This window comes from Leptodactylus fuscus, chromosome 2, assembly GCF_031893055.1.
Source record: "Leptodactylus fuscus isolate aLepFus1 chromosome 2, aLepFus1.hap2, whole genome shotgun sequence".
In the NCBI taxonomy this organism is placed as follows: domain Eukaryota; kingdom Metazoa; phylum Chordata; class Amphibia; order Anura; family Leptodactylidae; genus Leptodactylus; species Leptodactylus fuscus.
Window position 1 is genome coordinate 102269537 of NC_134266.1, and position 17714 is coordinate 102287250.

The 17714-nt window shown below is 41.7% G+C and overlaps 1 protein-coding gene across 1 annotated transcript in view; it reads left to right on the forward strand.

The window, feature by feature from the left end:
- The window catches only part of NAV1 (neuron navigator 1), a 173581-nt gene that overhangs the window by 62734 nt on the left and 93133 nt on the right, over window positions 1-17714 (forward strand). The window contains exons 6-8 of the mRNA XM_075264238.1: window positions 12164-12443; window positions 14221-14881; window positions 14972-15334. Coding sequence (XP_075120339.1) covers window positions 12164-12443; window positions 14221-14881; window positions 14972-15334 — 1304 coding nt within the window. The remainder of the gene's footprint in view (window positions 1-12163; window positions 12444-14220; window positions 14882-14971; window positions 15335-17714) is intronic.

Here is a 17714-nt window from a genome sequence, read left to right on the forward strand (position 1 = left end):
AGAGATTGCTCTATCTTTCTTTATAGTGGTTTTCCTCTGTTTCATAAATATTTAATTCAAATATTGACAAAAATTTTTGATTATTATTTAAGTTCATGAAAACAACATTCAGGCTCTTATACTCTTACGATAGGTTCACACTAGTGCTCAAGTCTCAGTTGTTCGGGTTCGCATGGGGATCTGAAAATATGGAGAGACTGTCCGCTTAACTCTTTTATGACCAAGCATCACTAAGTCCCAAAGCTCAGTCCAACTTTAGCAATTTGGTATGCATTGCTTTACACAGCAATGTCTTTTTAATGGCTTTGCATTTCCCAACTATTTTTATCATGTTTTTTCAGGACACATAAGACTTAAAATACTGTATATACTCGAGTATAAGCCACTTTTTCAGCACAATTTTTAGGCTGAAAAAGCCCCCCTCGGCTTATACTCGAGTCAGAAGACATGAGAGGTCCTCTTTAAGCTCCTCCTTCCAGCAGGTGGCAGTGTTGCGATTTGGTGTCTGAGCGGGCTGTCTGTGAGCGGAATGGAGGCAGCGCTGCACCTCTAACGAGGCAAGGTGAGGCGGCAGCCACAGCATTTTTTTTTTTTTTTTTACTTTTTTTTCCCCTAAGCTAGCGCAGGAGAGCGGCCGCTCTGAAAACAACCCAAGCGGCCCCTCTCCTGTACTGGTTTAGACTTCTGTATCTCAGCACAGGTAGCGTCATCACGCCGCTTGCACTGAGACGCAGACATCTCATTGCTGGGTGCAGTGAAGAGGAAGCATCGGCAGTGGGAGCAGCGGCGAGATCGATGAGTTATATATTTTTTCTGTTTTATAATAGACAGCTACCTGCTGGAGTATCCCCAGCAGGTAGCGGCCTATTTACCTACCTGCCTGGGCTTGCGCACTGCCGCCCCTGCTTCCCCTTCTACTATACGCCGCAGAGGGCGGCATTGAGCAGGCCCGGGCCTATGCCAAGATCCCACTACCGCTATTATTATACTCAAGGGTCTTTTCAGATCCCTGAGTATAATAATCGGAGCCCCAAGGGAGGTGAGGGAACATAATAAACAGTGTTACTCACCTCTCCAGGATCTGATGTTAATCCTAGCAGGCTTCGGGCCTATATGATAATGTCCGAGACGTCACGTGGTCTGGGACATTGCCATAGAGGCCCAAAGCCTGTGCTAGCAGTACCATACAGGCCCGAAGCCTGTGCTAGTAGTAATAGCCTGTTAGCATACAGGTCCTAAGCCTGTGCTAGCAGTAACACCCTGTTACCATACAGGCCCAAAGCCTGTGCTAGCAGTAACACCCTGTTACCATACAGGCCCAAAGCCTGTGCTAGCAGTAACAGGCTGTTACTACTAGCACAGTCTTCGGGCCTGTATGGTAGCAGGGTGTTACTGTTAACACATGCTTTGGGCCTGTATGGTACCAAATTTATATGTTCTTATATATGTATAGCTAAAGGTCTATAGCTTTACAACTATTGTGGTACTATATATCCCAGCATGCCCAGTCATAGCACTGCATTATCCCCCCTAGGCTTATACTCGAGTCAATAAGTTTTCTCAGTTTTTTGTGGTAAAATTAGAGGCCTCGGCTTATATTCGGGTCAGCTTATTACTCGAGGTGAAGTACCGGGACTCACCATCAGAGTCCCGGGAACTGTAGTTATTACCGCATCACGTCTTATCTTAGGTTTGCATTCTCCATATGGTCTCCTGATGAGTTAATTTACTTAATGAAACGCACAGAGACTTTTACCTATTTGACTATTTAGACAGGGTGTGCTGTTCCCACTTGTATGAGCGGCAATAGTGGGTTACAGTCTGCAGACTTGCGCTGGAGCACCTTTAGCAGGACTTTAAATGTGCTCTTCTTTTTCAATTAGTGTTCAGTGCAGCTTGGGCATTAGTTTCCTTGCACATTGGAGGCTTTAAGCTGTTTGGCAGACTGTCACATGATAGCTACCGTTGTTATACACTTTGGCTGATACTTGGGGTCCCATCACCGGTGGGCCTATGCACATTGTACAGCACACTCATTTATGTATCTCAGTCCTTAGTTTTGTATTTTAAATAAAATGGGGGGGGGGAGTTCAACACACAATTTTGGGTGGAATAGCAGTGCTGCTAATAGCAACTGCAATAGCACTGCTTTATTGGAGTCATTTGACCCAAAATTTAGGATAGGGTATAGTTTCACAGCTACCAACCCCTCCCTGCATGTTTACTTATATTTTATCACTCCCAATTAAGGATCTTACTTTCCTGTGTTATGGAGTTGGAACAGTGGTCAATGTGTTGTTGATGTTTAATGAGCTTAATAAAAGTTACACCTGGGGGAGGTGCAGAAACAGCTAAGACAACTGATCAGAGAAGGGAAAGCCAACTACAGGCGGAAGATGGAACTACACATGGGGAGGGTAGAATCTTGAAGGTGTGGGACAGTCTTAAGGCTATATCTGGACACAAACAAAAGACTGGCCCTCAGATAAAAGGTGACAAGAAGTGGCTTAATGAGCTTAATCTATTCTTCAATAGATTTGACTCCAAGCCAACACTCCCTTCACCAGCATGTCAGTCAACCCCCCTCCCCTCACACACCAAGACCCAACCCCCATCGACTTGCAGTCAACTGCAATCTGACTATCTGATCCTCCAGGAGTCTCAGGTGTGTAGGGAAATCAAGAGGATTAAAATGTGCAGTGACCAGCTAGATGGTATTATTACACACATGTACAATATGAGTCTAAAGCTGGGAGTGGTACCTCAACTGTGGAAAACATCTTGTGTGGTACCAGTCCCAAAGAAACCCAACCCAATGGGCTACAATGACTACCGACCTGTAGCACTGACATCCCATCTGATGAAGGTCCTAGGGAGACTGGTCCTGACACACCTACTCCCCCTAGTGATCTCCGCTCTAGACCTCCTCCAGTTTGCCTATCGGCCGTGTATTGGGGTAGATGACACCATCATCCACCTTCTTCACAGAGCTCTCTCTCACCTGGAGAAACCCGAGAACACTGTGAGAATAATGTTCTTTGACTTCTCCAGTGCTTTCAACACCATTCAGCCAGGGCTACTGAGGGAGAAGTTGAACCTTGGTGGTGTGGACTATCACCTGTCCAACTAGATCCTAGACTACCTGACTAACCGCCCTCAGTATGTGAGAGCCCAGGACTGCGTGTCTGACACTCTGATCTGTAGTACGGGAACACCACAAGGTACAGTTCTTGCCCCAATTCTCTTCACACTGTACACTGCTAACTTTAGGCACAACTCATCCAGCTGTTACTTACAGAAGTACTCCGATGACTCTGCAATAGTAGGCCTTATCACTGATGGCGACGATAGGGAATACAGAGACTTAAACCAGGATTTTGTTGAATGGTGCCAGCAGAACCACCTCAGGATTAAAGGGGTATTCCCTCGTCGCATAATCACCAGTTTTCGTTGCTGTAAAATCTTCTGTCTTCCTGCTTTGTTGCGTCATTGGTGGGCGGGGTTACATATGCAAAGCCAGCGGCAAGATGCCGCTGGCCCTGCGTGCACGCTCATAGATGGTGAGACCAGTCTAGCCTTCACAATGCGAATACAGACCCGGCATCCGCTGTAATAGAGAGGCGGATGCCGGGGAGGGTTAGACGCCGGCACAGGTGCCTGCAACATCGGTATGCTCCTGCCCTGCATGAAGCCAGCAGCGGCAGGATCGATGCTGTTATTCCGCTCCTCGGCCCCCTTCCCCCCGGAATGGCAGCATCACTCCTGCCGCTGCTGGCTTCATGCAGGGCAGGAGCATAGTGATGTTGCAGGCATCTGTGCCGGCGTCTAACCCTCCCCAGCATCCGCCTCTCTATTACAGCGGATGCCGGGTCTGTATTGGCGGCCCCTTCCCCCCAAAGGGTAAACTACCCCCCCTCCAGGCTCGCTCCCGTGCACTTAGCCCCTCCTCCCTCCCCCCTCAGAGCAGCAGATACATCACTTGACTTATGACCAGATAAGTCAAGGGATGTGTCAAAAAAAAAAATTAATAAAGTAAGATAGTGGACAACAAAGCAGTTTTGCTGAAGCCGTGTATTTAGGAAAAATCTTACATTCACATTAACAAGCAGTATAGATAGGATCCTTGTGATGGGACAACCCCTTTAATGCTGGGAAGACCAAGGAGATGCTGGTGGACTTTAGTAAACGGAGAACTGCTCCGATCCCGATGGAGATCCAAGGGACATGTATTGAGATAGTCAGGACCTATAAGTACCTGAGTGTGCTCCTCAACAATAAACTAGACTGGGCTGATCACCTGGAGGTGCTGCACAGAAAGGGCCACAGCAGACTTTACCTGCTCAGGAGGCTGAGGGCCTTCGGAGTCCAGGGGCCACTTCTTAGGGCCTTCTTCAACTCTGTGGTTGCTTCAGCCATCTTTTTCGGTGGGTCCTGCTGGGAGAATAGTATATCAATCAGGAACAGAAATAGACTTGACAGGCTGATCAGAAGGGCCAGCTCTGTCCTGGGGAGCCCCCTGGACCCAGTACAGAAGGATACTGTCCGTGGTGACCTCCCATGCGGGAGAACAAATGCCACCTCATGTATGGGATCTTGATGGGACTTGGCAGCACTGTAAGTGACCGTCTGCTTCACCCCAAGTGTGTGAGAGAGCACTATCGCAGGTCCTTCCTTCCAACTGCGACCAGGCTGTATAATTTACATCAGTCCAAGCGAAGATCTCTCTGCACAGAAAACGAATGATTATGATTATGAAGTCTTCCTTCTTTCTCTTCTGTTCCTTAGCTTATTTTCTCTTCTCAGCATATGCGTGCCTACGTCTGTAATATATTACTGTGTATTATCCCTATATCTGTATTACTATGCTGCTGTAACATGCTGAAATTTCCCCACTGTGGGACTATTAACCGGTTAAGGACCGCCGTACGTAAAATTACGGCCTGCGGTCCAGGTACCTAAAGACCGGACTATTGTAAAAATACGTCCTGTCTTTAGGTACCTATTTCGCGGGGGGATGGGTGCGGGGAGGACGGGGGTTAGGTGTTACTAACACCTAACCCCTTCCTCAATAACGTCCAGTCGGAACTGAGTCCGACTGGACGTTTTAACCCTTTCGATCGCGCCGTGAAACATCACGGCGCGATCGAAAGGCATCCGCCGACAATTGAATCAGATCGGCACCCCCCGCGGCGAGATCGGAGGGTGCCGATAGCAGTAAAAGGTAGTCTGGGGTCTGGCCAGTGACCCCAGACTGCCCGAAGCCCCCACATACCTGGTGATCCTGCCAGGACCTTCTGATGTCAGGCTGTGCGTCTACACAGCCTGACATCCTGCTACGGAATGCCATGTGGGACACCTGCAGGCTGTGTCTCACATGGCATTCTATATCAGCAAAGTATTGCTGATTGAAGTGTCCTAAATGGACACATGAAAAAGTAAAAAAAAAATGTAAAAAAAATAAAATGAAGTGTATGAAAAAAATTAATAAAGTTATAAAGCCCAAAAATCCCTTTTTCTCAATAGAAAATGAATTATATAAAAAAAGAACTAAAAAGTAATAAAAACAATGCATATTTGGTATTGTCGCGTCCGTAACAATCTGTACAATAAAACTGAAATAATATTTAATGTACACGGCGAACGCCGGAAAAAAAAAACGGAAAAAACTCGCCGGAAGTAATGATTTTTCGCCATCTCACCATACAAAATATGCTATAAAAAGTGATCAAAAAGTCATATGCATCCGACAACAGTACCAATAAAAAGCGCAGGTTGTCCAGCAAAAAATAAGCCCTCAACCAACTCTGTCAACCGAAAAATAAAAATGTTACGCCTCTTAGAAGATGCGATGCAAAAAACATTGATTTATGTCCCCAAATGTGTTTTTCCTCTGCAGAACTAGTAACACATAAAAAAATACTATAAATGAGGTATCGCCGTAACCGTACCGACCCGCAGAATAAAGGGAACATGTTACTTATACTGTACGCTGCATGGCGCAAAATTAAAAAAGTAAAACTCAATGCCAGGATTGATTTTTTTTTTTTTAAATCCAGCAAAAAAGGGTTAATAAAATGTATTCAATAAGATGTAGACACCCAAAAATGGTGTCATTACGAAATGCATCTCATCCCGCAAAGAATAAGCCCTTATATGGCCGCGTCACCAGAAACATAAAGAAAATATAGCATCTCACAATGTGAAGACAAAAACCCTCAAAAATCGCCAAATTATTAGAACACAACTGGGTGCGTCATGTAGGGAATATATAAGCTGTGTGAGCGGATATCAGGGGACACCCCAGATTTACAGCTTATGAGGGAACAGACACCAGAAGTGACCCCTAAAGTGACCCCCAGAGTGACTCCCCCAATCATAGGAGCTACGGGGACATAGTAGGGAATTTGGTGTTTGCAATGTCCTCCGCACAGCTTATACATTCCCTCTTCGCCATCCGCTGTGCAGTCACGTCCGGGATACTAATACTCACTACACCCCCTGATAAATTCTTTGAGGGGTGCAGTTTTCAAAATGGGGTCACTCCTGGTACCCCATGGAATCCACTTTTCTGGTACCTTACAGGCTCTACAAACATGACATGGCGTCCAGATACCAAACATCTGAATCTGTGCTCCAAAAGCCGCATAGCGCTCCTTCCCTTCTGCACCCTGCTGTACGTCCAAACTGCAGTTTATGACACATGTATGACACATGTATGACACTGGTGTACCCCCGGTTAACGGACATAATGTCATATGTGGGTATAAACTGATACTAGGGCACAGCCGGACACAGAAGGGAAGAAGGGTCATTTGGTTTTTGGAGCACAGACGGTTTGGTTTTTGGATGCCATGACACTTTTGTAGAGCTGAAACGCCAGTAATTTGGAATCCCCTGATAAATTACCTTATTTTGGAAACTACACCCCTGAAGGATTTATCCAGGGGTACAGACAGCATTTTTAACCCCCAAGTGTTGCTATAACTTTATATATATAACTATAACTGTAGTGGATTGTGAGAGGTGAAAATGACCATTTTTCCAGGAATACGTCCTTTCAGTGCCTAATATATTGTGCCCGACTTGTATCAGAGATGAACGCTCTAAAAGCTGTTGTGCCTGGGATACCCGTTTAACAGTTTTTGGAGTGTCTCTGCTGACATAAGTCGGGCACAACATGTTGCACACTGAAATGGCAAATCTGTAAAATTTTCATTTTTAACTTCTCTATCAGTTGCGATTTCATTTCTGGAAACTAAATAAATGCAACACTCAAGGGTTAAAAATTCTCGCTACACCACTTGATAAATCCCATCAGTGGGGTAGTGTCCAAAATAGGGTGACATGTCTGCGGATTCCACTTTATTGGCAATTCAGGGGCTTTGCAAAAGTGGCAAAAAAAACCAAACTGTGCTCCAAAAACCAAAATAGCGCTCCTTCCCTTCTGTCCCCGGTTGTGCCCAAACAGCCGATTCTACCCACATATGGCATTAAGTACGTTATCCGGGGTACACCAGTGTCATACATGTGGGCATACACTGCTATTTGGGTACCCAGCAGGGTGCAGATGTGAAGGAGCAATATGTGCTTTTGGAGTGCAGATTTAGATTCTTCGTTTTTGGACACCACGTCACATTTGCAGAGACCCTAAAATTGCCCCTACAAAATGGGGTCACTTCTTGGTGAATTCCAGTTTACTGGAACCTCCAGGGCTCTGCAAAAACATCATGGCGCCCAGAGGGTCCCTCTAAATCTGTATCCCAAAAGCTAAAACGCACAGTGGTCCTTCCCTTCTGAGCCCTGCTGTGTGCCCAAGCAGCAGTTTACACCCACATATATAATTTTTTGACCCCCGGGATGGCCCACTTAATAGTTTTAGGAGTGCAGGTCTCTGACAACACAAAGTGGGTGCAACGTATTGGGCACCGAAATGGCATATTTTTAAAAATTTCAATTTTCATTTTGTACATTAATTTTTGGGAAGCATTTTAGGCTCAAAATGATAATACCCCTTGATACATTCCTTGACAGGTGTAGTTTCTAAAATGGGGTCACTTTTGAGGGGTTTCCATTGCATTGATACTTTAGGGGCTCTGCAAATGCGACATGGCACCTGAAAACTATTCCAGCAACATCTGCCCTCCAAAATCCAAATAGCGCTCTTTCCATTCTGAGCCCCAGCATGTACCCATACAGCAGATTTTGGCCACATATGGGGTATTGCCGTGTTCAGAAGAAATTGTGTAACAAACTGTGGGGGGCTTTTAATTCTTAAACTATTTGCAAAATTAAAACTATGGCGCTAAATGGACAATTTATTGGGAAAAAAAGTAATTTTTCATTTTCACGTCCCAATGTTAATAAAATCTGTGAAACACCTGTGAGGCCAAAATACTCACTCTACCCCTAGACAAATTCTATGAGGGGTGTAGTTTCCAAAATGGGGTCACTTATAGGGGGTTTCCACTGTATTGGTACTTTAGGGGCTCTGCAAATGCGACATGGGACCTGAAAAATATTCCAGCAAAATCTGCCCTCCAAAAGCCAAATAGCCCTCTTTCCATTCTGAGCCCCGCCATGTTCCCATACAGCAGATTATGACCACATATGGGGCATTTCTGTGTTCAGCAGAATTTGTGTAACGAACTTTATGGAGCTTTTTCTCCTTTATCCTCTTGTGAAAATTAAAAATTTGGGGCTAAATTGACAGTTTGTTGAAAAAAAAGTAATTTTTCATTTTCATGGCCCAATGTTAATAAAATCTGTGAAACAACTGTAGGGTCAAAATGCTCACTCTACCCTTTAATATGTTCTGTGGGGGGTATAGTTTCCCAAATGGGGTCACTTTTAGGGGGTTTCCACTGTATTGGTACTCTAGGGGCTCTGCTAATGCGACATGGCACCTAAAATTATTCCAGCAAAATCTGCCATCCAAAAGCCAAATAGCGCTCCTTCCATTCTGAGCCCCGCCATGTTCCCATACAGCAGATTATAGCCACATATGGGGTATTGCCGTGTTCAGGAGAAATTGTTTAACAAACTGTGGGGGGCTTTTACTCCTTTAACCCTTTGTGAAAATGAAAACTTTGGAGATAAAGTGACATTTTAGTAATTTTTCATTTACACATCCCAATGTTAGTAAAATCTGTGAAACAACTGTAGGGTCTAAATGCTGACTATACCCCTTGATGAATTCTGTGAGGGGTGTGGATTCTAAAATGGGGTCACTTTTGGGGGGTTCCATTGTTTTGGTACTCTAGGGTCTCTGCAAATAAGGCATGGCGCTGAAAATTATTCCAGCAAAATCTGCTGTTCAAACACCCAGTGTCGCTCCTTCCCTTCCATGCACTGCCGTGTGCCCAAAAATCAGTTTACACCCACATGTGGGGTATTTCTGTGCACGGGAGAAATTGCACAATAAACTGTCAGATGCATTTTCTCCTTCAACCCTTTGTGAATGTGTTAATTTTGGGTCTAAATGAATGTATTAGTGAAAAAAAATGAAATGTCTAAATTTCACTGCCATATTATTTTTATTCTTATGAAATGCTTAAAGGGTTAACAAACATCCCAAATGCTGTTTTGAATAATTTGAGGGGTGCAGTTTTGAAAATGGGGTAATTTATGGGGGTTTCTATTATACAGGCCTTTATAATTACTTTCAGAACTGAAGTGGTCCCTAAAAAATTGGTTTGGAGAATTTTCTTGTAAATCTGGAAAATTGCTGTTACACTTGTAAGCCTTGTGACGTCCAAAATAAATTAAAATACAATCAAAAGATGATGCCAATATAAAGCAGAGATATGGGAGATAATATTTATTCATGTATTTGGATGGTATGACTATCCGCCTGAAAAGCAGAGAATTTCACATTTTGAAAATTGCAATTTTTTTCAAATTTCCATCAAATTTCCTAGTTTTTTTTATAAATAAATGCAAAAATATTGATTAGTGTTTACCACTAACATGAAGTATAATGTGTTACGAGAAAACCATCTCAAATTCATTTGTGTAAGTTAAAGCGTCTCAAAGTTATTGCCATTTAAAGTGACACATGTCAGTTTTGAAAAAAGAGGCCTGGTCTTTAACATACTTTTGGGCCTGGTCCTTAACCGGTTAAAGGATTATCTTATCTTATTAAAAAAAAAAAAAAATCTTTTTGGTGAGCACCTATTCTTGATGCTTTACAATTTTTGGTAGTCCTTTATCCATGTTATATTTGGCCTTCTAATTAACATTGTAGACCACACCCATCCATTTGTAGATTTAAAAAAATCCCCTTATTTGGCCCACACACACAGTATAATGCCGCCATTAATGGCCCTGCACAGTATATTATTCTCTTTACTGGCCCCACAGTGTAATCCTCCTTTTATTGGGCTCCACACAGTATAAAACCCCCTTTACTGACCTTCATACAATATTCTGTCCTCTTTACTTGTCTCTACACAGTATATTGCCATTTTTGCCATTTTTACTGACCCTTCTGTAAATTGCCCCACTTTACTAGCCACCACATAGTATATTGTACTCTTTGCTGGTCCCTACACCCAATTTATTGCCCCCTCTACTGGCTCCCATGCTATATACTGTACTTTTTTAGTCACCGACACAGTAAATTGCCCTTTTATTTTTAGCCCCCACCCAACTTGCTGCCCCTCTTTGGTGCACATAGTGATATGTCAGTCTTAGATTCAACACAAATTTTACTAAAGTTTTGGCCCAAACCCCAACTTTTTGGGAGCTCTTCAACCATGAAGCACTATCATGCTCTGTATTTTCCTCATCCCATAGAGTATAACCAGGGAAGGCCCAGGGAAGATAAACTCCTAGGAAACACAGGAAAGGGATGGCTGGATGCAGAGGAGGATGAACGGAGGCACAAAAGCATGGCAGAGGAGAATTGAGGGTTGCAGTGGCATAACTAGGAATGGCGGGGCCCCGTGGCAAACTTCTGACATGCTCCCCCGAAGACCTCGACCGACCCCCTCCTCTGCATTCCTACGCACTCTATTATGTCCCTTAGTGGCCCCTGCACACAGTATTATGTCCCTTAGTGGCCCCAGCACACAGTATTATGTCCCTCAGTGGCCCCAGCACACAGTATTATGTCCCTCAGTGGCCCCAGCACACAGTATTATGTCCCTCAGTGGCCCCTGCACACAGTATTATGTCCCTTAGTGGCCTCTGCACACAGTATTGTACCCCATAATGGCCCCTGCACACAATATTATGCCACACTGTGGACACCCATAAATAAGTATTATACACTGTGATCTTTTCAGACCCCAGAGTATAATAATTGGAGACCTGGGGGAATAAAAAGATAAAAAAACTACTGTTTCTTACCTGATCCCTGGCTCCTATGCTGTTGGAATCCGCTGTCAGCCTTCTTCAATGATGTCGGACGTCACATGACCCGGGACACAGGACGTCAGACAACTAGCAATAAAAAATTATGTAGTCCAGCTCACCCTTGAATAGTCAAGAAATACCATAGCCGGGATGCACAGAAACCAGTGGAACTTGATCCGGTGAAAATTCTAGCAGAAGCGACGACGGAATTCCAGCAAACACCAGGCATGGATGAATAAAAAACTTGAACCTTTATTCTTCAATCCGTAAAAACCAACAAACCAGACAACTAGGCCTGAGTTGAGGCCTGCCCGGATCGTGGAGAGGTAAGTAACAGTGTTTTTTATGTTTCTTACTTCTCCCGGGCCTCCGATCATTATACTCGGGGGTCTGCAAAACCCCCCGAGCATAATGATAGTCTTTGTGGGGCCCGCGGCGTCACTTACCGATCCCGGCCCAGCCAGGATGGGTAAGTAAATAGGGCCCGTTAACGACTGGAGTAACTCCAGCGGTAACGGCCTATATAAAAAAAACCAAAACGTAGCGGCTGTCACCAGCACCCTAATGTCCCGGGCCCTGTGGCAGCCGCTTCCACTGCTACCACGGTAGTGATGCCCCTGGAGGGTTGCATAGGAGTATGGAAAAAGCAGAGAAGGATGGAGGTTGGCAGGCAGAGGTGGATGGCTGCATATCACAGTGGAACTTACTTGAGAAGATTGTCTGCTGTCATGTCACCCTTTTAAGTGTAAATAATACAATTAACTTTTAGTCAATGACACCACTTATATATGTCTTATTCGTCCCGTAGCTACGCACTGATTCTGAAAAGCGGTCATTGGTTGAGAGTGGATTAAGCTGGCACAGTGAGTCAGAAGATCGAGGGCCACGAAAGATGGAATATGACAGTGGAAGCTTAAAGTCAGAGCATGGTTCATCCCGCTGGCGCAGAGAAAAGAATGATGATACTCCAAAATCTGATATAAAAAAACCTGTCAGTCTGGGACAGCCATTGAGGAAAGGAAAAAACCCACCAGTTGGTGTTACATCTCCTATCACCCAAATTGGACAAACTGTTTCAAAAGGAGGAGGTACTAAAAGATGATATTTTTATATTTCTGGTTTATTTACAGATTTGCAAACTACATATCAAAATACAGAACATATATTGTGCAGTAAAGCACTTTCGTTCTTGAGACAAGTATTATTTTTTTGTATTTGCACCGCTGCTGTGTTCTGAAAGACATACTGTTTCAATTTTTCTGTTGACATAGTCACATTTAGGACAAGTTTTATTTTAATGGTATCATTCAGCTATTTGAAGGGAATAGAAAATTATGGGACGGACAGGTGAAAAAAACATTGCAATAGTATTTGAGGTTTTTTTTTTTATGACTTGAACCATTTGGTACAAAACATATGTTTAGATATAGCAATGCCAAATTTATATTTAATTTTTATTTCAATAATCAAACAAATAACACTTTAAGGGTCCATTCACATGGAGGTAAATGGTATGGAATTTGGTGTGGAATTTTCCACACTGAAAAAAAGCCTCCCATTGATTTCAATGTTTTCGGCTAGCTTTTTTTTCACTATTGGAAAAAAAAGCTAGCAGAACCCATTGAAATCAATGGGAGGCTTATTTTTTTAGCGTGGAAAATTCCACACCAAATTCCTCACCATTTTCCTCTGTGTGAATGGACCCTAATTATACCAAGTTGTTTGGACGTAGTATGGTTTTGGTAACTTTTTTTTTCCATTTCCATGCTTAAAAACTTTGATTTTTACATTTTTTTCAGTGACATACATGGGCTCCTTATATGCATGCTTAGTTGTATTTTTAGATGGCACAATTTTATAATACATTTAATGTTTTCATAATCTATTATTAATGTTTTGGGGGCCCTCCAAGAAAAAGTCCTGTTTAATTTTAATGACAATTACTGTTTTCAAAATTACATGGTAACTTTTTTCATAGTATTATTATTATTATTTTTATTATTAGTAGTAGTAGTAGTACAAGGATACCATATTAAAGTTTTATTATGTTTTGTGTTTTTTGTAATTGTATCTATTAATTGTATATATTTTACACAGAAAAATAGAAGAAAATAATCAATAAATATATTCATATGAAACACATAGACCTTTACCCCTTCCATAACAAGTATACTAACATCCACTGTATTATGACATCATTATGTCTTTTACACATTTAGAGTCCTCTTTCATAAACATCAGGTCGACTACTGAAGCCTATTCAAAAATATCACCATAAACGTATAACGAGAAAAAATACTAGATTGTGGTAATTAATGTTTCTAGCGGCCTCAAAGAGGTTCTACAGAATAAATTTGCAGTCAGTGGGTACCTGAGTATTCACTTAGCAATGAATATGATCAATAAAGTTAAGGCAACAATCAAATTCAAAGATACCTTAGTTAAATCCTTAGCTCCAAAACTTCAATAAGAGATTGCAGAATCAAATATATACGGTATATTTCTTATGCCTAGAATTCTATCGAGTTGGTGTCACCATAATCATACTGATCTGCAGAATCAAACTACTAGCGTAACTTTATTTATACATTTGAATGCTGTAAAAAAAAAATAAAACCCATAAGAAAATAGCACACTTGCCAGTACATTACTCAGTAAATTAAATGAAGTACAATTTGTCCCACAAAATATAAGCCCTCATAAAAAAAAAAAAAAAATTAAAACGTTATAGCTTTTGGAAAGTGGGGACTAAAAAGCAAAAATGCAATAATGGAATGTTGTTGTGTCCACAACAGGTTAACTTCTGTAGGTATTTTTATTTTTATTTCCTATTTATGGTATATTTGTTTCTACTGTATTTTTCAGCATCTAAACCTGAACAGAAAGCAGCTGATAAGTCTAAACTGACCATAAAAACATCTGGGCTTCAGCGGTCATCTTCAGATGCAGGACGAGATGTTCGTTCACCTGATGCAAAGAAACCTCCCTCAGGCATCACTCGGCCAGGATCTTCTTTTGGCTACAAAAAGCCAGTTGCCCCTTCTTCTCCACTTACTGGTAATTCAGCCACACTAGGTAAGACACCAAAATCTTCAGGGATTCCTGTGAAACCTTCTTCAGGATCTAACAGTGGGAACCGGAAAACTAGCTTGGATGTTACAGGAGCTGCTGAGCCTGGGTTTCTCTCTCCATCTGCCCGTACTAATATACAGTACCGTAGCCTCCCACGGCCGGCCAAATCTAGCTCTATAAGTGTCACTGGAGGGAGAAGTACAAACCGGCCATTAAGCAGCAGTGTGGATGCAAGTCTTGTGCCTGTGCAAGGAAAGTTTGTGGGAACTCCGTCTTCCCGTCTTAAGGAACCATCAAAAGTTGGTGGAGGTCGACTGGGAGTCAACCAAACTGATCGTGAAAAAGAGAAGGCTAAAGCAAAGGCTGTAGCTCAAGACACAGAAAGCCGAACAAACACAACCAATCAAGTTGAATCAAATGTGGTAAAGGAAGGAACCCCCACTACACCTCACAGGTGGGCCTGGATTATTTTATTTCTTATAATTTATTTTTCATCAATTTTCATAATTTTGATCACACTGATCAACTTTTCAATCTATTATAGGGCTGTTGCAAAACCTTTTGTGAAGACACCAACTTTATCAAATCTAGACAAAGTCAACTCAAACAGTCTAGATTTTACACCGTCTGTTACGGAATTGGCACCAAGTAAACAGCATGAGCTTCCTACAGGTCTTGTTTGTCTAACACCAAGTCCGGCTCCTATCCTAAACATCAATTCAGCCAGCTTTTCCCAGGGCCTGACTAACCTTAGAATGTATCCTAAATTATCAGGATTACATCGCAGCATGGAGTCACTTCCACTCACGATCAGTGTTCCGCCTGCCCAGTGTACTGGAGATGCTGACAATCAAACACCAGATACTGGGTGGAGTGATGGCAACCCCAAGTCACCTGGACCAGAGTGGTAATTTTTATTTTCAAACTTGTTTGCAATGAAAAGGGTATTTTGTCAGAATGTTGAAAACTTTTATTATTGCATAATAGGTTACTGTAGTAGTAGTAGTTTATTTTCATCATTTTAGGTGACAGTTTCTTCCTGGCATGCAGAATACATTCCTGCATCCAAGACCTGTCTTGAGAAATCTAATATATACTGTTATTTTTATTTAAAGGGATGGTTCATACATTAACATTAAGGGTTAATGTATTTAAACCATTGAAATATAACACTTTTTTTTAAAAAAAAACAAACACAACATTTTTTTCTGATTGTACATATTTTTATTCTATTTTCTGTACATGATTTTCTTGGCTGCCATTTTGCCTGAGCTTCTCCTCTGCTCCTTTAACAGCATTCAGGTTTGTGGTAGAGTTGATGCAAAGATGGGACAGTGGTGTTATCAGGTTCTATCTTCTGTTTTAATCTTGAATATACTGTTTGTGATATAAAAGACTACTACTAAGAAACCCCTACTGTATTGGCAAATTATTTCCAGAGATATCGCTGTCCGGTTTAGGATATTTATATTTAGCTGTATAATATATATGATGTAAAAATCCCAATCCCAGCTGTGATTTCAACCATTGATAGCTCTGGAAATAATTTTGATCGCACTTCAGACTTATGACACATAAAGCAAGTTTTAGAATGACCCAGATATAACCGTTTGAAGTGACCCTCCTCTACCCTCATTTACTGTACACAGTAACATTCAGTGAGAGGCAGGAAAAGTTGTCTTGTCTCAATATAGAAGCAACAGAAAGAGTGAAAAAATGCAGGAATTAACAGAAAAGATCAAAAATTTGTTATAAAGTATATTCCAAAATGTATTAATCCCTTCCCAATATCTGCCGCCAGATGCCTGCTGTTTTTCGATAATAGACACCCAGTGCTGGTGCCCGCACCGATCAGGGGCATTAACCCCACTAGCGCCTCCATTAAAGCTGACCAAGGCGCCATTTTCCCTGTGATCGCCAGCACCCAGAGTAAGCTCTGTGGCCAGTGTCAAGTTGCTATGACAGCTGAGAGCCTTGTGTAGGCTCCCCGGCCTGTCATTCTGTTGCTTCTATTGCAGACTATGTTTGGTAGCCTGCAATAGAAGCGTTGGTATTTTACAATGCATTACCATTGTAATGCATTGCATTAGTGATCAGACCTCCTGGGGTTTAAGACCCCTAGGGGATCTAACGAATGCAAAAAAGTTTTAAAAAAATATATATATAAAAAAAAAAAAAATATTGAAACCCCTTTCCCTATAACACATATAAAAGTACTTAAATACTATGAAACACATACACATTAGGCATCCCTGTGTCTAAAAACGTCCGCTCTACAAATCTATAAAAATATTTTGTCTGTACGGTAAACACCGTAGCGGGGAAAAAAGTCAAAAGTGCCAAGCTGCTGTTTTTTCACTGTTTTGCCTCTGATAAAAATTTGAATAAAAAGTGATCAAAGCAAAAGCAATTCCCCAAAATGGTATAACTAAAAAGTACACCCCGCCCCGCAAAAAAAGACAACCTATAAATCCCTGTAAATGGAAGTATACCAAAGTTATGGGTGTCAGAATATGGCGACTTTTAGAAAAAAAGATTTTAACAGAATTTTGGATTTTTGTTAAGGGCTTAAAATGTAAATAAAGCCATATAAATTCGCTATCCCTGGAATCGTACCGAAACATAAATTACAGGTGTCATGTAATTTTGGCAGCACAGTGAACGCCGTAAAACCGAAGCCTGTAAAAAAGTCGCACAAATGCATTTTTTCTTCAAATCCACCCCATTCAGAATTTTTTCCAGCTTCCCAGTATAATATTCAGAACAATTAATAGTAGTATCATGAACATCAATTTGTCTCGCAAAGAATATGGTGACTTTTAGAAAAAAAAAATGGCACAGTTAAAAAGTAAATAAAACCATATAAATTTGGTATCCCCAGAATTGTACCAAAACATTGAATACAGGTGACATGTCATTTTGGCTGTACAGTGAACACTGTAAAAACAAATCCCTTAAGAAAATCGTAAAAAAGCATTTTTTCTTCAAATCCCAACCATTCAGAATTTTTTTCCAGTTTCCCAGTACAGAATAATTAATGGCGGCATCATGAAGAAAAATTTGTCCCACAAAGATTAAGACCTCATATGGCTCTGAGAGTGGAAAATAAAAAAGTTATGGAGTTTGGAAGGAGGGGAATCAAAAATTTAAAACAAAAATCAAAATATGCCATTGGCGGGAAGGGATTAATTACTCTAATGCTGGCTGCCAGAAAGTTAAAAGTTGGCCGAAAGTTTAGTTATGCCTTAGAGGAAAGCATGTAGACCATTTTAAACACTTTTATCAAA